The 26,121-nt window shown below is 44.2% G+C and overlaps 1 protein-coding gene across 7 annotated transcripts in view; it reads left to right on the top strand.

Annotated features, from left to right (window-relative positions):
• Cep152 (centrosomal protein 152) overlaps window positions 1–19,601 on the top strand; it is an 84,995-nt gene extending 65,394 nt beyond the window's left edge. For 5 of the 7 annotated variants that reach the window (XM_040746208.1, XM_040746209.1, XM_040746206.1 and 2 more), the window contains 4 exons: window positions 110–213; window positions 2,213–2,369; window positions 2,655–2,767; window positions 4,776–6,081. In XM_040746208.1, the coding sequence (XP_040602142.1) occupies window positions 110–213; window positions 2,213–2,369; window positions 2,655–2,767; window positions 4,776–5,779 (1,378 nt within the window). In that variant the 3' untranslated portion in view covers window positions 5,780–6,081. Of the gene's footprint in view, window positions 1–109; window positions 214–2,212; window positions 2,370–2,654; window positions 2,768–4,775; window positions 6,082–13,530; window positions 13,612–19,314 lie in introns of those variants that run through there. The other 2 variants (XM_040746211.1, XM_040746207.1) reach the window with 2 other exon arrangements.
• Window positions 19,602–26,121: the final 6,520 nt, after the last annotated feature.

Below are 26,121 nucleotides of genomic sequence, written 5' to 3'. Positions count from 1 at the left end.
GGGCCCATCTCAGGTCGTTTTGTTAGATTGTAGGATTACATGTAACCCTTTCAAGTGATGCTTTCATTTACAGCCTGTGTTGTTTCGAATCTGTTGTTTTTGTTGTTAGGTCACTGTCTGAAGGAGCCATTGAGAACGCATGGCTACCATGCAGTAGGCAAGCCTTGGAAGAACTCCGTGGGCAGTACATTAAAGCAGTTAAAAAAATTAAACGTGAGTCCTTAAATAGATTCTCAAGACCCTTCCTGGTCTTTTATGCTATTGTGAAATGGAAACTCAGGGTTTACCATTTTAGTAAATTTTCCAAATTGCCTTTTTCTTCAGCCTTAGAAGAGATTATTGATGCCATCTCAAAATTATAGAGCAATGGATTAGTTTGCCCAAGTGACACTGGTAGTTTTTTGGTGGGGGGTAGGGGTGTTTTGAGGTTGGATTCTCTGTGTAATAGCCCTGGCTGTCCTAGAGTTCACTCTTTAGTTTGGACTGGCCTCAAAAACTTACAGAGATCCACTTGCTTCTGCCTCCAAGTGATGGGATTAAAGGCGTGTACCACCATCACCCAGATTTTTTCTGGCATTTATTTTTATTTTATATGTATTCAAGTTTGCCTGTGTATGTGTCTGTGCACCATGTGTATGCCTGTTGCCTGTAGAGGCCAGAATATGGTGTCAGAGCCCCTGGCACTAGAGTTGGGGATGGTTATGTGTGGATGCTAGAAACTAAAGCCTGGTCCTGCAAGAGAAGCCCGTGCGTTTAACCACTGAGTCATCTCTAGTTCCCAAGAGTGGTTACTTTTATATTGTTGGTTATCACTTTTTATTATTTGTTTAGACATTAGAATCAAAGTATCTTAAAATGTAATAGTCTCACAATGTAAATCACTTGTAGTAAAGAGCATGCCATGGGAAGACTGAAGTATAGCTCAGAAGCAGAGCTTCTGCAGCTGTGTGGAGGGAGGGGCAGTGTGGCACCTAAGCCCGATTCCTACTGCAGACATAGGAACTGTGGGGATGAATCTAGTCGGTATCGTTTCTTCTTATTCCAAACGGCTATGAATTTGCCAGGGCCTTGTCAGTGCCCGCCACCGTACAGAGCATCTCCAGGAGTTTCCGGAGTAAAGTCTCCTGCCTTTTAGCTACAAAAACGGAGGACATGGTGTATGTCTCAGTACAGCAGTCAGGGCTTATGTAGAGGACACGCTTTCCTCCTAAAATTGCTTTCATTTTTTAACAAAAGGCAGGGAAAGTCTCAGATTCTGATTGTTGGGTGTCAGTCACTTGTAGATGCGAAAGGCTGATCAATATCATGGGTGAGACTCTCAGCTGTTTTTCCCACTAGCAGAGGGCATAATTACAACAAAATCTCCTCCATGCTTCCTCTGAGAAGTGGAAGTCAGGCAGTTTTCATCCTGATATAATATACATGTTAAGTTTTAGTTACTAGAAGGGTAGTTGGAGGTTGTGTGGCAACATCATTTTAATTTTCTCATCTCAAAGGAGGTAAAGTGGACCCCAGTTAGTATTTGTATACACAGCATCTCATTTTCAGATGTTTCCTGACATTGACAGGGCGACTTCTGTGCGAGTGGGCATTCCTAACATAGTTAAAGCGGCTAAGTTCTCGATGTAGAATGTAGTCCTAGATTTAGCTTTTAAAAGTTAGCTTTAACCAGTAGTAGTACAAACGAAGGCCACGTTGACAAAGAGAACGGTGTGGCTTGTGACTTTATGTGACTTTCAGAAGGGAGTACGGTTCTGCCAGTCTGTGCAGAGCATCTTGTACGTCCCTTGTGAGTTGTTGACTGTCCGTAAGAACTACTGAAAGCACCGGCTAAGAATGGATGAGAGAAAAATGCGGTCTTCCTCCTTCCCAGTGTCTGCCTTTCTGCTCACCCCTGGGTGTTTCTTTTCTCAACTGTACCATCGGGTGCAACAGAACACATGCTCCCTGCTCACTGCATTGAGGGTTTAGAACGTAACAGAATACATGGTGTTTTTTCCCCACATACAGCCATCACTACCTTAGGGCTAACTGCTTTTCTTCTGAATCCACCAAGGTGGCCTTGTGAAATGTTCCATTCTAAAGAGCATGGAAAGTATAAAGCTTAAACTATGCCTCCTTCACCTCATCTGCCAGAAAACTGGTCTGAAGTTTGCACCTTCTGCTTTTGGAGAAACAGTGAAAATTGTGAGGGTTTCTTCACCCTCTGCAGGTGACATGCTTCGATACATCCAGGAGAGTAAGGAAAGAGCTGCAGAAATGGTAAAGGCGGAAGTGTTGAGGGAACGACAGGAAACTGCCCGGAAGATGCGCAAGTATTATCTCACTTGCCTTCAGCAGATCCTGCAGGATAATGGAAAGGAAGAAGGGTGAGTTCAGTGTTCCCTGCATGTCCTGACTGCACCAGGACGGTGCGCTTTCATTTCCTTAACCGCAGAGTTTACTGTATATATATGATCAGTGTATACTGTGTGTCCTGACTACATCTGGACAATGTGCTGTCATTTCCTTAACCACAGAACCAAGCATTTATGTGATCCTGAAGAAGTTTAGGCTGAGTGTTGACAGAGCTATTAGGAAACAGTCCCAGGACTGAGAAGTCTCAGGTGTTCCATTTAAACTGTTTTGATTTTATGTTCTGGAATTCCCCACAGAGCTGAGAAAAAGATTATGAATGCTGCTAGTAAACTCGCTACAATGGCAGAGTTGCTGGGAACAATCGCAGAGTCAGACTACAGAGTGAGGTGTGCGAAGGCGGGCCACTCAGGTGGGTTCTCTTGTCATCTGGATATCTGGTATTCTCTGTATGCAAAAGGAGTCAGAGTTGATGTATAACGTTGTACGTGGGGTGAGAAGGGAGAAAGCTGGACTGCGGTTTCAACAGGTAGACTGCATAGCCTCACCAACTGTGCCAGCCGTCCCGAGAAGTGGTGGACAAGGTTTGAAATGTCAAAGCGTGAACAAAGGGCAGAATTGTAACTGGATTTGAGCCATGGCATTTGGTAGACCAGAAGCCATAGGATTTATGAGAAAATGGGACGAAACCTCAGTTCAAAACTGCCCCACAATAACACAAGTAGGAGCAACAACAACCCTGTTTCACATGCGGGCGGGATCATATGTTCCAGGAGGAGCAGTGGCCCATGGAGCTGGTGGTGTAGCCAGTGCCCATGTGGAAGCACTGTTTTTATTCCTTCCCTTCTTCTCCTCTCCAGTCCCCTTCTCTTCCCTCCCCTTCTCCTTCCCATCCCCGTTTCTCTTTTCCCTTCCCCAAGCCTAGTGTTGGGCCAGATGGAAGCAGAGCAGATTGCTGGGCGCCTGGACAGCGGGGATGTACTGTTAGCCTCTTTTCCCTGAGCAGATTGCTGGGCGCCTGGACAGCGGGGATGTACTGTTAGCCTCTTTTCCCTGAGCGTCAGCTTTCTTCCTCCTTGCAACCCAGCTGCTCCCCTCTACCAGCTCCTCAGTCATGCAGCACAGACAGACAAACATTTCACCAAGAGTCACCATATATTTAAAGAACATCATCACCAGGAAAGAGATGCAGAAACAGATGCAGAACAAAGCTAACAGAATGCATACCTAAGGCCAACTATAATTAGAAAGCAGCCCCTGAGGATGTTCAGAAGTATAGTGAATGTTCTTAGAAAGATGGAAACTTTGGGGAAACCAAGAAGAAGAAATGAATGTGTGACTTCTAAACTACTAGAAGGAAATGTTTTAAGAAAAAAATTTAGTCTAACAAAATCAAAAAAGAAGAAAAGCTAGAGGACATACATAAGTGAACACTAAAAGTAGGTTGCAACATCAGCAACTGCTGACTGGGAATGGGGTAAGGGTTTTACAAAATACAGATACTTGCTACTTTTACAGGAACTCAAGGTAATAGAGAATGATAACAAGGAGATGAAATGGGGCTATTGGAATTTAAACGTAAATGTATGTGAGCAAAGTAGAGCATACATCAAAGGGGCTGGTGATAATGAGATGATCTCCCCTGAAACTGTGTAGCACGGCTTTAGTGTCTGAAAAATAAGCACTGGCCGAATACAAGAAGAAAATTGCTATTTCCCAATTAGATACTTAACATGCCTATGTGGAAATTCAGCTTCTCACCTTCTGGACACCTGGAAGCAGAGATTGCTCAGGCACCTAGAATATTTCCATAGAGTCACAAGCATTACTTGTGTGAGTTTTGGATTGGTGTCCTTGGGGTGTAAAGGGCAGTGGCATGTAACAAGAGAGCTGTCTTCTGTTTTGGGTGCAAGGACGTGAAAATCATGTCCCCAGGAGAACCAGCTTCTGTCGGTCAACTCAGGCTTAGGGGGTCACTCACTACTCAGACACAATTCTGTGGCTGTTTTTCTTCCGATCTGGTGCAGTGTCCTGAGCATTAGAGAGATGGGCTTGTTCTACTGGATTTTCTTTGTGAGAAACTTCGTGTTTGACATCAGACTCAGAGCAACATTGCATTGCAGTCAGCTCTTAAAATGTTGTAGGACTTAACTAAAAAAATAATGGAATAGCTGAAAAACAAGGCTCCCTCCTCTGGTGACTCCTGCTTGTGTCAAGTTGACATAAACTAGCCAGCCTAGTGTGTGACATTTCGGCCACAAAAACTGCCATCTCTATGGACATGAGTAAGATACTATTTTTACTTGTCTAACCCTGATGTATTTTTGTTGATAATACACAAAATTATGAACAAATTGTTCTCTTTAAAGTGTTAATTTTCTCTTAATTCTTGTGTTAACTTTGTGTTCCTTTGCACATAGTAGCATTTCCCTTGACTTCAGAGATGCTGACTGGCGTTGAAAAATCAGAAAGGAGCGGTGTGAATCAGAATATTCCAAATCACATTGAAAATAAACCAAACGGTGGAAAAACTATCCCCAGAAGTGTGTGTGAGCAAGTTCCTAGGAGGAGGGCTGCATCGCATTTACAGAGGCAGTTAGAGGATTCAGAACACAGAGAGATAAAGCCTGTGGCTTCCGCAGCTTCACCTTCAAACTGTCAGTGTGGGGATGGGAGCTGCAGGCCTCCAGACATCTTGGCAAAGAACGTTACTTCTGAGTTTGTTCCACATAGGGGCGAAGGCAGTTTTGATCTGCACAAGAAGAAAGACCCACCCAGTAGAGCTGGCTCTGAACTGCTTCCTTATTCTTCCACCCCTTTCCTTGGAAGTGCTGAAAAGAAATCTTCACCTAGAGGCATCTCAGGATCCATACACTCAAGCCTTAGAGGCCCCAGTGAGGTGCCAAGGCTCAAAGCAGTTATGTGTGGTTCTCTCACAGAAACTGAGAGCGCCAAGTCTGAGAAGAGTCAGGGTGTGGGCACTCAGGACCCTCCCGTGAAGGATGGAGGGGGCCCTAGCAGCTCTCCAGGCTGGCTCCCTGACAGTACTTCACCCTGTGGCAATCGTCCTGTGCTGTTTCTAGGTGAGAGGTCACAAAGGACTCGGGAGATGCTGGGGGACCCTGTTCAGTTGAAACAGTTCTCAGCAGCCAGTTGTCTACCAGATGCCCAGAAAAGTAACATGGTTTGTCGGAGAGGCTCCACTCCAGATCTGCCCAGAGAAACCCTGCATTCCCAGCCAGGGAGGATGGGTGCGACTCGAGGACAGTCTCAGCTGAGCCCTGATGTGCTAAAGCCAGATCTCAGAAAACTGAATGGCACAGGGCCATCTTCAGCATGCCAGAAGCCTTCGAGAAAGCTAGCTGCTCCCCCGACTAGCCAACAAGATAGTGGCTTTGACAGCCCGTTTGCCAATCTAGACTGATCATGTGCCATATTTCAGAAGAATCATACTATTTACCCAAGAAACTGATGGGAATACTTTATCCTGAAAATTAATGATGAGGTCTGCAGTCTCTGTGTGCCTGATGCCCTTGGCCCTGAGTAAAGTTCTTTCTCCCATGCAGTTACTGGAGGTTTGGAGTCGCCTTCATCTTGGGGGCCTGGGTGATGTGCTGTGTGATCTGCCTCTGTGATTTATTCAGTTGCTAGCCCTCTACTTTTATATTTATAAGCTGACTTATTTTGCAGTGCTAAAGTATTTAATAAAATTGTGTGTAATCTGTAGATTTGTCATGATTTATTTTGTAGTTTATAGTCTAGAAATGGTACATTGACATCATGCTTGAAATTGACTCAAAAAATACAGACTGATTACTTGTGTATATAACAAGCCAGATGTAGTGTTAAGCTCAACTCATAAATATCAATATGTTGTGTATTAGTTTTCACTGATTTTCCTTGTAACTTGTTTTTTGATCTATGTCTTATTTGGAAATATGTCACTTTATTCCCGAGAATTTGGGAACACCAACACACACACACACACACACACACACACACACACACACACACACACACACACAGTTTTCCCCTATTTTCCATTGTTTCTGGAGAATATACTTTGAATAATTAAAGTTCTTTTATAGAGACTGGTATTATGGTCTGTGGGGGAGTACCTTTCACCTGACAAAAGTGTAGCTCCTATTCTCTGGAAGCTTTCAACATGAATTAGGCTTTTGGTTAATGGCATCACCAAGTCTGCCATGACTGTGCTGATGGGTTTGCCTTTTGTTCTGGTAAGCAAGGGATATGGAGGGCTGCAGAGAAGGCTCAGTGCTTTAGAGTGCTTGCTTTTCTGGCAAAGGACTCAAGTTTAGTTTCCAGCACCCATATTAGAGTGGTTCTCACCTATGTCTAATGCCACCTCCAGGGGTCCAAAGCTACCATCTGACCTCTGTGAACATGCATGCACACTCGAACACACACACACACACACACACACACACACAGGGATTTACATGTATAATAACATTTCTTACTGAGTGGGGTATGTTTATTTCTGTCTATAATCATTACGTTTTTTTTGTGTCATGTATATGTGTTGTTAGGAGTCTGTTTATATTTGCTGTTTCTAATGTATTGATCCTCTACCATTATAAGATTCTCTTTGAATTTAATATTTCTTATCTTAAAGTTAATTTTACTGTAATGACTGTAGCTACTTCAACTCTTTTTCTTTTTTCCATTTGTTTTTGTTTTTTGAGACAGGTTTTCTCTGTAGCTTTGAGGCCTGTCCTGGAACTCGCTCTGTAGAGCAGGCTGGCCTGGAACTCACAGAGATCCACCTGCCTCCTAAGTGCTGGTATTAAGAGCGTGTACTACCAATGCCTGGCTCATTTCAGCTCTTTTGATTATTGTTTGGTGTCTCTTTTGTTGTTTTTACCCCTAGTTTTTTCTTTTTTCTTTTTTTCCTTTAATTTAATGGGAATCTCTAGCAACATATTTCTGGAACTTGCTTTTTTGTTTGTTTAACCTAGACAAGCTCCCTTTATCTCTCTTTCCCCCTTTGCTCTTCCCTCTCTCCCTCCCTCCTTCCCTCCTTCCTCTCTTTTCTTTTGTGACAGTGTATATATACTATTGGGTGTCAGGACTGCCCTGGATCACTGTCGAGTTATCAGAAATTACACCCTGAACCAACTTTTCCCTCTCCCAGTGTCTTAGTTAGGGTTTCTATTGCTGTGAATAGACACCATGATCACGGCAAACATTTAATTGGGGTGGCCCACCTACAGGTTCAGAGGTTCAGTCCATTATCAGCATGACAGGGAGCATGTCTGCATCCACACAGACATGATACTGGCTATTTCTTGGCTTCTGATTAACCCATGTTCAAGTTTCTGATTTTCCTACTATCTTGGGTCTCCTTTTCCCATTCCCATTTCATAAAATCGCTAAACACTAGTGGCCTCCCATATAAGTTGCAGCAGCTTGGGAGCTGGTGTTTTACTCAGTTGTTTATCCATGCTGTTCGTGTTTGCCTTCATGTGTCATTGATCCTTTATCCTTTCCTCTTCTCCCCCATGTTCCCAAGAAAGTAAATGAGTTCAGCAGGCTTCCCAAATGAGACCAGTTTAATAAATTTTTTGAAGGATGTGGGGGGAAAAGAGATTTTAGTGAGTATTGAAAGTTGATGGAATAGGAGCCAGTGAGATGGATTAGGGGGAAAAGGAGCTTTGTCATCTAGCCTGATGACCTGAGTGTGATACCCTGGATTCATTTGATCGACAAAGCGTGACTAGCTTCTGTATGTGTGTCATAGTACACAGATGCATACACACACCTCACACTAAGTAAATACGTAGTTGTTTTAAGTTTATGGGATATAGGATATTATCTGTGGGCTATGTTGTAACTAGAAATTAACCAACCAGTGGGAAAGCCTGTCACACCATCTTAAATTTCAGTTTGTTTTGTTTCATTTACGAATGAGAGGGAATTTAGACATTTTCTGGTAATATAATTTCAAATCTCCTGATACAATTTGGGATAAACCATTTGAGATCTGTATGTCATCACTCTCTGCTGAGCTTGGATTCCATGTAAGAGAAAGGAGGCTGTCTCAGTGATGTTGGTGCTTCTCTGCCAAACCAAACACTGTCGACTTCTCTTTAGAGCAAGGAGGAGTGTCTGCCTCTTTAGAGCTCAACTCTCTTTGGCCTGAGCTAATCACAATGGTCTCAGTCCCTTATGCCTAATTGGCTTAGGGTGGTTCGTATCCCTCATCCAGCCAATGGCTGAAAAGCTCTAGAAAATGTTCCTTTTAAAAGTCCATCCCCTTCCGCGCTGAAAATGGCTGGCACATGGCAACCACGCCGCATGCACCCTGCAGGCCTCTGTGTCTAGCTGTGCGTTCTGCATCTGTTGCCCTACCTCGCTTCCACCTGGGAGATTAAACCAACGAGGGAGGAGGGACGGACTCTGCTGAATGTCCCCAGACCACATGAGGTAGTACCCTCATTGTTGGGAAAACTGGAGCCTTTGTGCAACCACTTTACCATGATAACATGTTGCATGGGGTTGGAGAGTTCAAATGAGAGATTTTGCAAAGGTCCTAATGACTCTCATACCTACTAAAGACTGGGTACATCTGAGCTGAGTGAACAAAGCATAGTGCTGGCATCAGCTTCCAAGGTTCTGGATGTGAAATCTTCCCCCGCTGGCCCCTTGCATCCATGCTCTCAGCACTTGGTAAAAATGACATGTGAGTATATCAATTCTACATCAAGTAAACTTGTGTTCCCAGGATGCACAGAGGTTGACCTAAAACTAAGTTTCAAGAAAAGAGGATCTTCTCAGATCGGTATGTATCTGGCCTATTGCCAAGAAAAGTTGGCAGCATCTCCATCTGGAGATAAAGATGTCATCTGCTCAAAGCCAGTTTCCCTCTTCCAGCCCCCTCCTGAATCTGTATAGTACAGGCTGACCTTCCCTCGGCCTTTCCTTGAAGAGGGTTATTTGCATCTATTTACCTGCTCCAAAATAAACATTTGGATACTGGAAGAGAGCAAATCATCTCAAAGGCACCAAGATGAGCCAGTGGCTTCCCTTGGTGAAGTGCTGAGCTCGATCCCTTTTAGAGAAGTCTATAAAGGACCAGAAACAAACACAGGGGTTTGATGCGGTTTGGATGTGGACACCATGTGCAGCAAAGACTGCCAGAACTGAAGAGGCTTTTGTCCTTAGTCCCACAGAGCATGTTACTGTAGCTGGAAAAAAAATCTGTGGCCAAACGGGCAGAAGTCTGTAAGCTGAAAAACTTGGAGTCATTAGCTTCTCATCCCTGGCTCAGGTCAAGATCAGATAGTCTGCCATCCACCCCCCAATAACCTGCCAGGGAGACCTGTGCTGGTTCCTCCCGTGAAGGCGGAAGGTAAGTGCAAGGGGCAGACTCCCCAGAGCAGCCTCAGCTTTGAAAACATGCCTCTAAGGGCTGCTCACCTCAGCAACTGGCTGCCCAGAGAAAGCTTGGAAACAGCAGAGACTGTCTTTCCTCAGTACTCATTTCCAGCAAGGACAAGTATGTGATTATATAATAAGCTTTGTCTCCTGGCACCCGAGGAACTGACCTACAATGTCAAATGTGCAACTTATTAAGCAAATTCCACCGAGCCTACAACACATACTTGCCTTCTCTTCAGCTGCTTTACCACGAGAGCCCTGCCCTCAATGGTTCCCACTGGCAAACCCGTCTTCATCTGGATACTTAGTAATCACACAAAGTTTCTCTGTGGGTTTTTAAGAATACAAAATAAGTTGATCTGCCCTCATTGCCCTTTGCTTCCATGATTCTAGAGACCATAGATAATTGTTTAGGCCCAGTTTCACAATGCTATTCTGTTGGAGAAAATCTTTCCATGGTGCCCTGCCTCCTTAGGGGCAATCATAGCTTTGTTCTCTTCATTAAGATGCATTCCCTAACAGATGCCTGGCTTCCGTTTGAGTGGGTACACAGTTTGCGTTCTCTTTCTCGTCTGGAAACCTTGACTGTGTGTGTTGTGGGATCTCTCCCTTTCCCAGTGAGCACACAGGTTAAGTAGTTGTGCCCAGATGTGAAGGTTGTTGTAAATTCATTAACCGGCACAAGTCATCATTTGCTGAGGCCAGATAAAATCATCAGTGGAAATACCTTCATGGGGAGGGCTGTATCATTGTCACCATAGATTGTTTTGGAGACACAGATGGCAGCAGCCACTTCTATGTGTGTTGATACTCAGTGTGTTGCAAGTAGAGTAGATAAAATAATATTTGTGATAAGTTTGTTCATAAGCAAGTCCACATTTCTAAAATTAACGTCAGTGATAGAAGTGTAAGTAGATGTGCTTGGAAAGTCCTGTTTCTTGTTCTGGTTCCCGGTTAAAGTCCACCCCTGCAGCACAGTCTGTATTCCGTTTGTATACACAGGTGCACATGAAGTGGTGTGTCTTATAAATGGCAGCGTGCTACAGCCATTGCTCTGTACCTTTAAAGCCAAAATATGAGCCACAGGTCACAGTTTGTAGTGTTAAAAACCTACAAGTATGCCTTGTGGGGCGCCACACACCTTTAATCCCAATAGGAGGGAGGCAGAGGCAGGTGGCTGTCTCTGAGCTCAAAGCCAATCTGGTCTACATAGTGAGTTTCAGGACAGACAGGGCTATGTAGAGATATTCTGTCTCAAAACAAACAACCTAGAAGTTATGAAAACTGGATTAAGAGATAGCTATTTACACATATGACCCATAAGCTAAGCATGGGCAGCCTTCCTGACTCACAAGCAGAGGTGCCGGTGGAGACAGACAGAGGTGAGCGGAGGTGGTATGGCTGGATTTCCTGTATCTCTAATGCCACTCCAGATCTTCCTCTGCTTTTCCCAAGCCACCCTCCACCCTCCTGTTCCCCTTCTTCCTCTTCCTCCTCTGCCTTCTTCTCATTGTACCTTTAACCTTTCTGTGAGCCTTTGCTCTGAATTCTGTGAGTTCTGTCTTCTGTAGTGGAAGAGAGTCATAGAAAAGACTGCAGCAGTCAAGAAGCCTGGGCCTGACGATACAAGAGAAGCCCACAGACCTCTCTCACCTGCTCTGGTGCAAGGGAAGTAAACACAGCTGGCATCCAGACAAACAAAACCAAGAAGAGATACAGACCACAGATTGTGGGTGGATGGATAAAAGGGAATATTAAGGACTTCGGTCATGCATTTGTTGGGACTGGAAACACAACCCAAAGCCTTGGACACAGGAAAGGGAGAATGCAGCAGCAAAGTTGGAAGCCCACATGTTCAGCTGAAGCTGATGTCCACAGGCAGCGTCTGTCTGTACAGGGAAGGGAGGCTCACGCGAGATAATCCTCTTAACTGGGTCTCTTTTGGGGAGGGAGTTCCGAGGCAGGGGTTCTCTGTGGCTTTGGAAGCTGTCCTGGAACTAGCTAACTGGGTCTCTTGATGTGGGACTTTTTTCACACCTGTAACCTGGGAGTGAGTAACTGAGAAGCTCATGAGTCCCATGTGACTGCTGGTTCCCTTCCATCCAAATCTTGCATGAGCATCTATCTCGAGCCTTTCTTAGTGGTGAACATGTTAGAAGAGGAATTCTAAGGGTCTACATCTTAGTCTGTACAAATTGAGACTATGTAAATGATCAGCATGGACAGTGGTAAGGAATGCAGTGTGACCACAGGCTTGACTCTAATACTAACTGACAGGAGACTTTCTACCTGTTCAGTTCCTGTGATTTCGTCTCAGCAGACTGCGACACTTGCAGGCTGCAGCCAGTTCAAGCTTCGGACTCTCAGACCACTGTTCCCTGGGAGTGGGAGGCAGATGGGGGAGAGGGAGAGAGAGATACACACATAAATGGGGAGGGAGGGGCCAAAAGGGGAAGGGAAGAAAGAAAGGAGGGAATGAGGGAGTGAGGGGGAGAGAGAGAGAACTTGATGTTCTCTACCTACCCCTTGTAGCCACAGCTCTGTCACATGTGACTGAAGAAGATTGTATTACTAGTTTTCAGCCATCATTAGAAATCAATCAATTGATCACACTAATTGATCACACTCTCGGTTACCTGACTAGGAAGTTAACAGTATCTTGACTCTATCATTCTGTAACTGCTGGGAACCTATGAGCTGAGGAACACCGCCCTCTTGCCCAGTAATAGTAACCAAAGGATACATGTGGACGTCGATTCTCTTAATACCGGGCCCTCTGAGCTGGTTGTCCAGAAGGGAAGCCTTCTTCCTGTACCCACTGCTCTGCCCCTGCAGTTGGCTTCAGAGAACAGGCACTTAGGGCAGTGCTTCTCAACCAGCCATCATTGTCGGACAACTGTGTGAGCTGTTGTGCATTGTAGGATTTCAGGGAGCAGAGTGGACACCTGGGAAAAACTGGCAGTCTCCTAGAAGGAGCTAAGGCAGTGGTTCTCAAGCTGTGGGTTGTGACCCTTCTGGACATTGTATATCAGATATCCTGCATATCAGGTATTTTTACATTACAATTCATTACAGTAGCAAAATAAGAGTTATGAAGTGGCAATGAAATAATTTTATGGTTGGAGGTCACCACAACATGCGGTTGAGAACCACTGAGCTAGGGGCAAATTTGCCAGTCAGTGTTCTGAGATCTCTGAAAACAAGCAGCAGGGGGACACTACGGTTGCTTTCCATGGGGCTTGATCTCAAGATCAGGCTCTTCCTTCTTGTCGTCATGAAATAGAGCTTTAGGGAGCATGCCCATGTCGGAGGGAAGAGCTGTTCCTGCTTGAGGAATGTGTGCTCTCAAATCTCACAGGACAGATTTCCATATGGAAACGGGGATTCCCTCACTACTGTGTGTTTTGAAGCAGTTAAGTGGGGTTGATTGGAAACAGCAAACAGGCAACAGCTGTAAGTATGACCCACCTAGGATTCCAGGTGGAGTTGTGTTATGTTCTCATTTAATGCTTTACTCCCCTCTAGTGGTCTCATACAGCACGTGATACCCTGGGTGTAGGATGGCAGATTTGGAGGAACCGATTTAAAGTGTGTTGAAAGCTTGCTCATGTATTGTAGAGTTTCTGTTCAAGTCTATAAAATGTCACTATAAAAACCAAAGATCAATGAATTTGACACCCCCCACACACATAGGATGAAGAATGACTCGTCCAACCCAGGACGAGTCTGCTTCTGCTCCTCTCACAGCTGACCTCAAGCGTGTGTTGCCCGCAGATGTAGAATGCCTATACTCAGATGCTCACCAACTCACCGAGGGGAGGCTTATACCTTGGAAGAAATTGGAAGTCAAATTTAGTAAGTATATCTGGTGGTGTTGCTACTCTGGGAGGGGAGGGCCTTGACCCAGTAAGGAAAGGATAAGAATGATCAAGAACGCTTAGAGATGAAAACACCGACCAGGAGGGCCCTGATCTGCTGCTCCTTTGTCCTGCTGATTGCAGGGTTTGCTCAGTGGTGGCCTTCAGCTCCTCCTGCCCCTGTTCTGTAGTGCAAAGTTCTGCTATGGGATTCTCAGTCCAGTTTCAGTCTTTGAAAACGTTTACTTGTTCTCCAGCAACTTCATTTTTCTCCTTTCTCACATCAAGGTAAAGATAAAGTTTCATTTGGGGGGTGAGAGATACAATAATGTTATGGGGGACAAAGGCTTTTCCGGTGGTTGGCAGAGGGACTTTGGCTCATCGTGGGAGATGTGTTGAGTGTGCTGAGATCCTGCACACTTGCAGCTGGCTCCAGAGAAGGTAAAACTGTACTGGTTTTCACACACACAAAATTCCAAACTCTGCACCAAAATAAAAACAGACACAAAAACCAACTTCCTGGATGCAGCAGGCTGAGTATAATTAGACTATAGAGAGAGGTCAATGTTTGAGAGGAGGGAATAACAAAGAGTTAGCTCTCCATGTTTACACAGCTTTTACCTTACTGCAGCTAACCGAATAGAGTCTAAAATGCCCACTTAAAATGCACAAAGAACAAGTGAAATCCCAGCAACAGGGAGGCAAGACTGGAAATCAGAAACCCTGGGTGCAAGCTACACTACTAAACTTTGCATGAACCCATGAACTCTTCTTGGGCAGGGCTGATTCTAAGTGGTTTAGTTATGGTGAAATTAAAGATGGGGGATTTGGACTGCTGCACAAGAAATGGGACTTTACGGTTTGAGTCCAACAAACTGCTGACATGAAATAAAAATAATAAGTAATAAATGCTCTTTGGGAGGTGTAACAGAGCCCAGCCCAGCCCCCACCAGCTGATGGCCACACTCTCCACCTGTCGCCCATAATCCCACAGCATAGGAGAAACAAAACAGCAAACACCGATGATCACACTGTTGAAATGATCAGAAAAAATTCAAGATGGCTTTTCATAGCTTTACACAAGAATGTAAAGGAAAATATGCTTATAATAAATGAAAAGATAGGACATTTCAGCAAAGGAAAAACCAAAACCCAAAGCTTTTTATTGAAGATGAAGTTATCTGCAATATAAAATTTACCTGATGGGCTTAACAGTAGAAAGAAATGGCATAAAAAGCCACCCAGTTTGAAAATAGACTTTTTAGAATTATCCACAGCAGTGATCAAAGACTTAAGGGAAACAGAACTTCGATGTTTGTAGTAATGTGTCAAAAGGCTTAATATATAAATAAGTTCAGAGGAGAGACAGAAGGGGAATAGAACATTTTAAGTAATCCTACTCAAAGTCCAATTTTTGTGTAAATTATGTTTATAGTTTTAAGAAGCTCACTACACAGATTTCTGAAAACTAAAAATAAATGGAAACTCCTGGACATATCCAGAGAAAACAACCATTATTTGTAAGGGAATAATGATTTGGATGGTAACTTAAATCTCATCAGAAAAAGAGATCAGAAGAGTTGTGCTGGCTAATTTTATGTTAATTTGACACAGACTAGAGCCATCAGAGAAAGGAGCCTCAATTATGAAAAATGTCTTCAAAAAATGAGGCTGTAGGCAAGCCTGTAGGGCTTTTTAAAACTATTGATGTAGGAGGGTCTGTACCCTTGCAGAGTACTAACCCAGGGCTAGTGGTTCTCAGTTCTATAAGAAATCAGGTTTGAAGCCAGGCGGTGGTGGCACATGCCTTTAATTCCAGTACTTGGGAGGCAGAGACAGGCAGATCTCTGTGAATTTGAGACCAGCCTGGTCTACAAGAACTAGTTCCAGGACAGGCTCCAAAGCCACAGAGAAACCCTGTCTGGAAAAAACAACAGCAACAACAACAACAAAAAGAAAGAAAGAAAGAAAGAAAGAAAGAAAGAAAGAAAGAAAGAAAGAAAGAAAGAAAGAGAAAGAAAGAAAGAAAGAAAGAAAGAAAGAAAGAAAGAAAGAAAGAAAGAAAGAAAGAAAGAAAGAAAGAAAGAAAGGAGAAGAAAAAAGAAAGCAGACTGAACAAGCCAGGAGGAGCAAGCCAGTAAGCAGCACTCCCCTCGCATGGCCTCTGCATCAGCTCCTGAGTTCAGTTTCCTGCCCTGCATGAGTTCCTGCCCTGACTTCCTCCGCTGATAAACAGTGACGTGGAAGTGTAAGCCAAATAAACCTTTTCTCCCCAATTTGCTTTTGGTCATTGTTTCATCACAGCAATAGAAACCCTGACTAAAACAATAATAACATTAAGTAAATTTCATGTTTAACCTTGAGTCTCATCCCAACATACATACATATAGATATAGTTATGGTTAGATATTTAATTTTCAAAAATTGAAATGTATCCCATGCTGGGCACTCAGTTTGTATAATGTATAAAATAGGGAGGAAAGCCTGATACAAATAAACTGCTTGTGATTCTAAGTTTGAGCACATTTCATAGTCGACTTTTGTATTTATCTTCAAGCAGGAGTAAATATTGAAAGCTCATGGTATTTCATCACAGAAATGATAATCCTGACTAAACAGTAAACTAACACTCTGTGTGTGTGTAGACACATGCATAGTGTTGGTGAATGTGTGAAAACAGAGGTGTTAGACCGGTTGGCCAGTGAGCCCCAGGGATCCTCCTATCTCTGCTTGCCCAGTGCTGGGATTACAAGTGCATGCCACCATGCTCAGCTTTTTGACATGGACTCTAAAATTCAGCCTTTATCTTTGCATTGCAAGCGCTTTACCCATTGATCTGTATCCCCTGTTCCATCAACACCTTTAAAGAGCTTTACAGGAAAAATATCTGTCAGCCTTAAATTATATATCCACAGAAACACGTAAGAAATAAGGCCAGTCAGGTGTGGTGGATCTCACCTATAATCGGAGGCAGAAGAATTTCCTTGAGTTTGAAGGCAGCCTACTATACAGTGAGTTCCTGGCTATCCTGGACTACATTGAAGTCCTGTCTCAAAAAACAAAGGAGAGAGGCTATTGGGAAAGGGAAGGGAGAGAAGGGAAGATAAAGAAGGGAAGGAATAGAAAGGAAAGAAAAGAAGAAAGGGACTTCAAATACAATCAGAAAACAGTTGGTTAACCCCATAACAAAGTTGTCCCTACTGTACCAGGAGCTACATCTTACCTGATCAGTCAGTATTGTTGCACACAGGTTCTATACTGAGTAAGGCTGGCACTTCTCTCTTAGTAGTCTGCATAGCATTTTTCTCCACTGAGGGTTAGCCAGCAGGGAGGAATTTTGGAGCTCCATTCCTGCTGTATTTTTCTGTGTCCTGCAACTAGACACCCCTACTGTGTGCTCTGTGTGTGTGTGTGTGTGTGTGTGTGTGTGTGTGTGTGTGTGTGTGCTTAGCAGTAGGGTTTCATTATCTAGTTCTGCAGATAGCCACCAGTAGTGGAAATTGTCAGTAGTGTTTTGGAAGCCTTGAGATGGTAGCCCAACCTTGTCACTAGGGTATTTATTTAACAGCCTATGGCATTGGCAGTAGCTCTATCCAATCGTATAGGGTATTTTGTTTTTAATTTTATGATTTTGTTAGATTCCCAAGTAGCTAATTTCTTCTTTATTGGTTTTTCTTGCATGGCTATGTTTGGTTTACCTTCCCATCTCCCTGCCCAACTCATCCTGCTTTCCATCCCCAGTTATTCACCTTTGGCTTTTATATCACATGCATTCTATTATTCTTCCCTTCCCTGTAGAGAATGTTTTCCTCCTTCATGGGCCTTTTCTGACTTTCCAGGCTCTATACATACTCACCCCCACATAAATGTGCATTTATAAAAGGTAGTCTCTGAGAGAGCATGTTGTGTTCCTGAACTGAGTGGACACACTTCGTATTTTTCAGTTCCATCCATTTTCCCAATTTTTATTTCCTTTTTCTTTATGGCTGAATAAAACTTCATTATGTATGTGTACCACATTGTCACTATCTGTTCGTCTGTCGATGGACATCCAGGCTGATTCCATTTCTTTGTTATTGTGACTACTGTGGCCATATATATGGATGAGCAAGCATCTTCAATAAGATGTAGAGTCCTTTGCCACTAGTGTTCCAATAGGTGCATCTTTAGTCTCTTGAGTGGTATAGTTGGGTTATATATGAAAGTTTCAGTTTAGGTTTCTGTTGTTTTTAGAAACAGTCACTGGCAGGTGATGGTGGCACACACCTTTAATTCTAGCACTCAGGAGGCAGAGGCAGGTGGATCTGTATGAGTTTGAGGCCAAAGCTAGTTCCAGGACAGCCAAAGCTACACAAAGAAACCCTATCTTAAATTCCACCCCCAACACACAAAATCCAATATCCCTCATAATAAAAGCCTTGAAGAGACAAGGAATACAGAGAACATCATCTGTGGTAGCTATTTTTCTAATGCTGTGATAAAACACCATGGCCAAGACAACTTATAAAAGACTTTTAGTTTAAGGTTCCAGAGGGTTAGAGTTCATGATGGTGGAACAAAAGCCTGACAGCAGAAACAACAGAGCTCACATCTCAAGCCAGAATCAGGAGGCAGACAGCTCACTAGAGGTGGGGAATAAAGGAAGACTTTTGGAGTCCCAAAGCCTGCCCCAGTGACATACCTGCTAATTCTTCCCAAACAGTTTCACCAATTGGATGCCAAGTATTCAAATATATGAACCTATGGAGACCATTCTCATTTAAAAATCCACATTACATTTACTTAATAAAGGCTATATATAACATATCTATAGTCAAAATCAATATACATGGGAAAAAAGATTTTTCACTAAGATCAGAAACAAAGCATTCCCCACTTCTATTCAATAGAGTGCTTAGGAAGAGCAGTAAGACAGAAGGAAAGAACAGGGATACGAACAGCAAATAAAGAATCAAAGAATTAATATAAAAGCACCAAAGACCCTAGATGGCACATCCTAAGCAAAATGAATACTTCTGGAGGTATCAACATAACTGGTTTCAGGTTATATAATAGAGCTATAATAATAAAACCAACATGGCACCAACACAAAAACAGACACACAGATTAATGGGATAGAATAAGACCCAGACAAAAACCCAGATAGTTATAGCCAACTGACTTTTTAAAAAGATGCCAAAAATATATGTTGGAGGAATATATATATTTTGTGGGATTAAAGGTGTGCACTGCCACTGCAGGGATATTGCCTTTTGCTGAAGGCCTTTTCTGTATCTGTTGAAGGGATTTGTGATTTCTGCCCTTGAATCCATTTCTGTGATGTACTTCCTTTATTGACTTATATGCATCCAACCATTCTGCATTTCTGGAATGAAGCTGATGTAAGCATGATGGATCATCTTTTTGATGTGTTCTTGGATTGAATTTGCAAGTATTTTATTGAGCGTGCATGTGTGCGTGTGTTCGTGTGTGTGTGTGTGTGTGTGTGTGTGTGTGTGTGTGTGTGTGTGTACTTCGAATCATGATTCTGCTTGAAATTGCTACCTGAATAGTAGGAAGCAGGTAAGTTTCATTGCACTCTGCCTCTGTGGGCTTTCATCCTTTGTTATTTATTTTCCAGTAAAGTACGGCCTGTGAGGTCTCTGGTGTGGTGCACCCTGATGAGCCTTGTGCCTTTTTTCCTTTGTTCCTTTCTCCACAGGCCACCAGGGATTGATGGACACATTCTTCAGCTTCAACGCTCTCCTGTGACTGGGGCCTCTGAGGATTTTCCTGGGATTCTTTATCATATAAACTATTCATTTGGTGACTCAGGCTTTATACAAAAATATATGTGGATATCAAGTCTGTTGCCATAAAACAGACTGTATCAGGAATAGATTCCTAGCTGTTCAGTTTTGCCCTGAAGGAAGTAGAAGTAATTCCCTCATCGTGGTCTTGTTTTCTCCTCTTCTTGTATTTCTGTTTCTTTCTTGTCATTCTGTGTTTTAATTTCTTCTTGATATTTTCTGTTTTCTCTTGTTCTTTTTTTGTTTCTCTTTTTCTTTTGTTGTATTTCTTATTTTTCCTTTTTAAAAAGTTGATCTTTTAAACACAGTTTTTTTTAAAAAAGGGTGGGTTTGTCTAATACAGAAAGTGATTTAATAATATCTACTTAGAAAATTAGTCTATCACTAACTAGGACAATGAGGTTCAGTACCCTTGGGATTATATCACATTTGTTGAGTAATGATTTTCACATAATAACTGCTCATTAAATTATTTTCTTTTGAATGAAACTTCATTAAAAATTCCAGCTCTGTGGTGAGCACATTGTGAGATCAGAATGTTGCCAAGGAGACTGTACCTGTGAGTCAGTCAGTCTAACCCAAACTGACAGAGAAACTGATGGAATGTTAATTGATAGCAGCTGGGTGACTGGCAGGCCTGCTGTGGCAGGCCAGGGCCAAGGATCTCTCAGCAACTGTAAAACTTGCATTTGTCAAAGACCCCAGAGACTTTTTAATGAGAATGACCTATGGTTAAAACCAGAGTAAAGGGGAAATAAAGATAGTGATTTGGGGACTTTGGATCTAGAGTATTTTCCACTTAATAGCCGCTGACTTAGAAGATAAAACTCATGGAATTCTCGTAGCCATTCTGGCTTGCCTTTAATGATCTCAAATCCCGGTTAGGTGGGCTCATGACCTGTTGCTTAGCAACACTGGAAACATACACTGGGAATGGGGAGTGGGTGGCGAGACAGGAAGAGTCCCAGCATGCAAAGCATTGCTTTCAGTACCTTGGCTGAGGGGAAAAGCAGGTTGTGGTGATTGGATTTGCCTCTTAAAGAAGTCCCAGCGGGTAGGCTTGGCAGCAGTTGGAAGACTCCGGAAGGGCTTGGGAGAATCCAATCAGGAGGTGTGTTTCACCAGCTGAATGGGCATCAATAAGACCCCGCCCCCATTCTGTGACTGACTCTTAGTTGACACCAGAATAAAACAACAAGGTTAAACTTGTACTGGTTCCAGGGCATCTTTTGGTGGGGGCTCCGAACAGCTTCCTCCTGGGGCTTGCCTGAGTCAGTCCCTGAGGAGTTAGCGATGTCCTTGTCCACTAAATGAGATGATCGGCCTGCATGTGTGAGGCTGGGCGTTTTCCCTGGTGACGATACTCTGGTCAGAGTTTGGCTCTACTGGAGATGCTCACGTAGGCGAGTGTTGAGTTGTGTGCAGATGAGCTGTTGGGTCTGTCCTGTCCTCCCCTATACAGGTTTCATTTCCTGTAGCCCTTTAAGGCAGCATTGCATTTTATCTGTAGGTACCTTAGAACTCTGGCCACACTTGAGAAGAGTCAAGGTTGCATCTAGTTTTCTCTCAGAGGATGTCACATGACATAAACGCAGTCCACTGTACTTCCTCACCACCCGCTGCTGCTAGCACACACCATGCTCGCTCTGCATGCGTCCGGGGCATACTAAGCGCTTCTTTCTCACTGCGAGCTTATTCTACTCACCGTCAGTTTTCAGGGCGTCAGTGTACGGGAGAACGGCTCCACTTCCATACGCACTGTTAAGAAATGCCCCACTAGGAGAGTAGATACAAATAGACTCTGGGAGCCCATTCCACATGGAGGGATGCTGTCTCAGCCTGGACACATGGGGGAGGGCCTAGGCCCTGCCGGGGATGATATAACAGACTCTGAAAATCCCTCATGGAAGCCCTTACCCTTCATGGGGAGCAGAGGGGTGATGGAGTGGGGTGCGGGGTTGGGAGGGAGAGGGAACTGAGAGTAACTTGTGTAAAAAGATAAATTTAAAAAGGAGAGAGAGAGAAAAAAAGAAATGCCCCACTTGCTAGAAGTGCTGGGACTGTGGCCTGTCGGACCACGGCAAGTGCTTTATCCAACTGAGCCCTCACTCCGCACTTCGAATCTATTACTCTAAGGTTGTGTGGCTGTTTCCTTACCTGCATCCAGGGGGCAGTGTGTGTGTTTGTGAGTTTGCAAGTGTACAGGAATACTTGTGGGGGGCCCCTGGAGGCCAGAGTCAGTGCCCTTGTGTCTTCCTCAGTCTCTTCACCTTAATGCTTGAGACAGTCTCTCTTCACCAAACCCAGAGCTTGCCATTTGGGCTGGATGGCTGGGAGCTTTAGGGAATTGCCCACCATCATCCCTGTCCTTTTGCCCTGTCCTCTTGTCATGTCCATGTCTGCCTCCCACATCAGGGTTACAGATACTCATGGCTGTTTATGTGGGCACTGGGGATTCGAACTCAAGTCCTCGTGCTTACATGGCAAGCTTCTACCCACTGAACCAGCTCCCTCGTTTCCCCTCTTAGGAGTAGTTTTTGGATAGTATATTCCCAAGGAGCTATTTCCTCAGAAGTATTAGCTCCCTCTGGTTTCCAGAGTAATTTCTAAAATGTAGATATTCCTGAACCTTTTATTCTATTCTTTAATTTGCAAAGTGCTATTACCAGTATTGCACACTATGACTATTTAGATAGCAAGAACAAATGTGAATATCTGACTGATGTCCTGGGAATCAAACTCAGGTCCTCTGCAAGGTAGTAAGTACTCTTAACCACTGAGCTGTCTCTGCAGCCCCACATAGCTGTCTCTGAGTCTAGGCTTCCAGTGGCTTAGAAACCACCCTTTAGGCTCTGTCTCTCCAAACTGACAACCAAGCCTTTGAGAGATGACCTCCGGGGAAGTTCTAGATGTAAGCTACTGCAAGTGTTGTCGGGAGAGTCATATAGGTTCCTTGATATTACCTTTCCCAAATGCATATATACCTGCTTTCTTCTTCCTCATCCTTGTTTCCTCCTCTTTTCTCCTCCTCTTCCCTCTTCCTCCTCCTCCTCTTCCTCCTCTCCCTCTTTTCCATATCTATTGTATTTATTGGTACTTCTACAATGGCATTGGCTCATAGTGGTGGCAGGGTCATTCCTGCCTTACATCTGATTGAAGAAAGAATGCTTTTGTAGCAGTGTCTCCCAGAGTTTCTTAAGGCATTATTTCAAAAGTGAAGATTACAGTTGCCCCTCCCTCTATTCCTCCCAGTTCCTCTCCACATCCCCTCCCATCCAGATCCACTCCCTTTCTGTCTCTCATTAGAAAAGACCAGATTTCTAAGAGATAATCATAAACCATAGCAAAACAAAATGTAATGATAAAACAAAAGCCATCACATCAAACTGGACAAGCCAAGCTAATAGAGAAATAAAAGCCTCGAGAGAAGGCACAAGAATCAGAGACCCACTTGCTCACACACTCAGGAGTCCCATAAAGACACTAAACTGAAAGCTATAGTATATACCCGGGGGCCTGGCGCAGCCGTAGTGTACACCCGGGGGACCGTGTACACACGGGGGACCGGCACAGCTGTAGTGTGCACACGGGAGACCGTGTACACACGGGGGACCGGCACAGCTGTAGTGTGCACACGGGGGACCGTGTACACACGGGGGACCGGCACAGCTGTAGTGTGCACACGGGGGACCGTGTACACACGGGGGACCGGCGCAGCCGTAGCGTACACACAGGGGACTGTGTACACACGGAGGACCGGCACAGCTGTAGTGTATACCCGGGGGACTGGCGCAGCCGTAGTGTACACCCGGGGGCCTGGCGCAGCCCTAGCGTGCACACGGGGGACCGTGTACACACGGGGGACCGACGCAGCTGTAGTGTATACCCGGGGGATTGGCGCAGCCGTAGTGTACACCCGGGGGCCTGGCGCAGCCCTAGCGTGCACACGGGGGACCGTGTACACACGGAGGACCGGCGCAGCCGTAGTGTATACCCGGGGGACCGGCACAGCCGTAGTGTACACCCGGGGGACCAGTGCAGCCGTAGTGTACACCCGGGGGCCTGGCGCAGCCATAGCGTACACACGGGGGACCGGCGCAGCAGCCGTAGTGTATACCCGGGGGACCGGCGCAGCAGCCGTAGTGAATACCCGGGGGACGGGCGCAGACCTGTGCAGGCCCGTGCTTGCTGCTTCAGTCTCTGTGAGTTCACATGAACTTTCATCATGTTGATTTAGAGAACCTTATTCTCTAGTCCTTCTGACTCTTACGTTCTTCCACAGGGTTCCCTGAGCTCTGGGGGGAGGGAGTTAATGGAGACGAAACTGTAGTCAGGATATATTATATAAGAAAAAAGTCTATTTTATTTTTTATTTACATTAGAAACAAGCTTGTTTTACATGTCAGTCCCAGTTCCCTCTCCCTCCCCTCCTCCCCTGCACACACTAATCCCCCATCTCATCCCCTTTCTGCTCCCCAGGGAGGGTGAGGCCTTCCATGGGGGATCTTCAAAGTCTGTCATATCATTTGGGTCGGGTCTAGGCTGAGAGAGCATCCCTCTATGTGGAATGGGTTCCCAAAGTTCATTCGTTTGCTAGGGATAAATACTGATCTACTACCAGAGGCCCCATAGATTGCCGAGGCCTCTTCACTGACACCCACGTTCAGGGGTTCTGGATCAGTCCTGTGCTGGTTTCCCAGCTATCAGTCTGGGGTCCATGAGGTTCCCCTTATTCAGGTTAGCTGTTTCTGTGGGTTTCCCCAGCCTGGTCTTGACCCCTTTGCTCATTACTCCTCTGTCTGTGAAACTGGATTCCAGGAGTTCAGTTCAGTGTTTAGCTGTGGGTGTCTGCTTCTGCTTCCATCAGCTACTGGATGAAGGTTCTAGGGAGGCATATAAGGCAGTCATCAATCTCATTATTGGGGAAGGGCCTTTAAGGTAGCCTCTCTACTATTGCTTAGATTCTTAGTTGAGGTTATCCTTGTAGATCTCTGGAAATTTCCTTAGTGCCAGATTTCTCTTTAAACCTATAATTGCTTCCTCTATTATGGTATCTCATATTGCTCTCCTCTATTCCCCACCCCCAGTCAATCTTCCTGCTCCCTCATGTCCTCCTCTCACCTCCTCTTCTCCCCTTCTCTTTCTCTTAGCTCCCTCTCCCCTCCCCCCATGCTCCCAATTAGCTCAGGAGATCTTGTCCCTTTCCCCTTCTCTGGGGTACCATGTATGTCTCTCTTAGGTTCCTCCTTGTTTCGTAGCGTCTCTAGCGATGTGGATTGTGGGCTGATAATCCTTTGCTCTGTGTCTAGAATCCATATATGAGTGAGTACGTACCATGTTTGTCTTTTTGTGATTAGGTTACTTCATTCCAGTACCATTCATTTGCCTCCGAATTATAAGATTCTGTTGTTTTTTTTTTTTCTTCCTCTGAGTAGTACTTCGTTGTGTAAATGTACCACATTTTCTTTATCCATTCTTCAGTTGAGGGGCATCTAGGTTGCCTCCAGGATCTGGCTATTGCAAATACTGCTGCTGTGAACATAGTTGAAAAGATGTCCTTGTTGTATGAATGCATACATTTTGGGTATATGCCTAAGAAAATTGCTGGATCTTGTGGTAGACCGATTCTCATTTTCCTGAGGAATCTCCATACTGATTTCCAAAGTGGCTTGTACCCCACTTTTTAATTGCATTGTTTGGTGTTTTGGTGGCTAACTTCTTGAGTTCATTGTATATTTTGGAGATCAGCCCTCTGTCAGATGTGGGGTTGGTGAATATCTTTTCCCATTCTGTGGGCTGCCATTTTGTCTTGTTGACTGTGTCCTTTGCCTTACAGAAGCTTCTCAGTTTCAGGAGGTCCTGAGAATATGTAAATATTAATGATTTAAAATCCCTTGATACAAGAAACTCACAAATGCCTTTTCATTTTATTCCTAGTGGTGCCCACATTCACATGGCTGCCTCTCCTGCAAGCTGGGTTACTGATTTGTACAGAGCCCATCCCAGCCAATGTTCTTGTTGTTAGTCACATCTTTGTCAGAAAAGACTTGACATGAACTTTCATCAGAAAAATCACAAAGAATTTTAGCTTTTTTCATTATCAGTAATATAATTAGGTTACGAAATTTTTTTGACATGCCTTATCCAATTTTGCTAGGTTTTAAAATTAGTAAACACTAGAAGAAAAGGGAATTAGTGATGGTCTGTTGATCAGCTGGGGCAAACCATTGCTTGTCAAAATGATGATGTGAAGGAGGAAACATGTTTTGGGTAAATAAGTATATTGTGTAACTGTAAATCTGCATCAGATTCTGACATAGACAAGGGGAAAATAGTTCTGATTTCTATTGTAGAGGAAGCATTCTGACACAGAGTAAACCACTGGCCTACCCATGGTGTCTGCTTGGCAAGGTGGAGTTTGTGGCTTTAATATGGCTGCATTCCCCACTATGGGTAGGGTGCCAAGACCCGTGCCAATGTTGGGTTGCTGTTGTTTTCATTTTTTCCCTGCTGGATGGCCACAAATATGAAAGAAAATGCCTACATGTTCAATAAACCCCTCTATCTGAGGTAGAAAACCAGAGCCCAAAGGGCTTGCTGAAGCAAGCCTGTTTGCTTGGTCCTTGTCACAGTTGTGGACATGTACTTTGGTTGTAGGCTTCACTTCAGTAGCACGTATGGTACTTGTCATTGTCCCCTAATAAAGCTGTGGCTTGTGG

The sequence above is a fragment of the Mesocricetus auratus genome, unplaced genomic scaffold (assembly GCF_017639785.1).
Source record: "Mesocricetus auratus isolate SY011 unplaced genomic scaffold, BCM_Maur_2.0 Super-Scaffold_100004, whole genome shotgun sequence".
Taxonomy (NCBI): domain Eukaryota; kingdom Metazoa; phylum Chordata; class Mammalia; order Rodentia; family Cricetidae; genus Mesocricetus; species Mesocricetus auratus.
The sequence above is the reverse complement of the archived record's forward strand: the minus strand, read 5'-3'. Positions and strand labels throughout refer to the sequence as shown.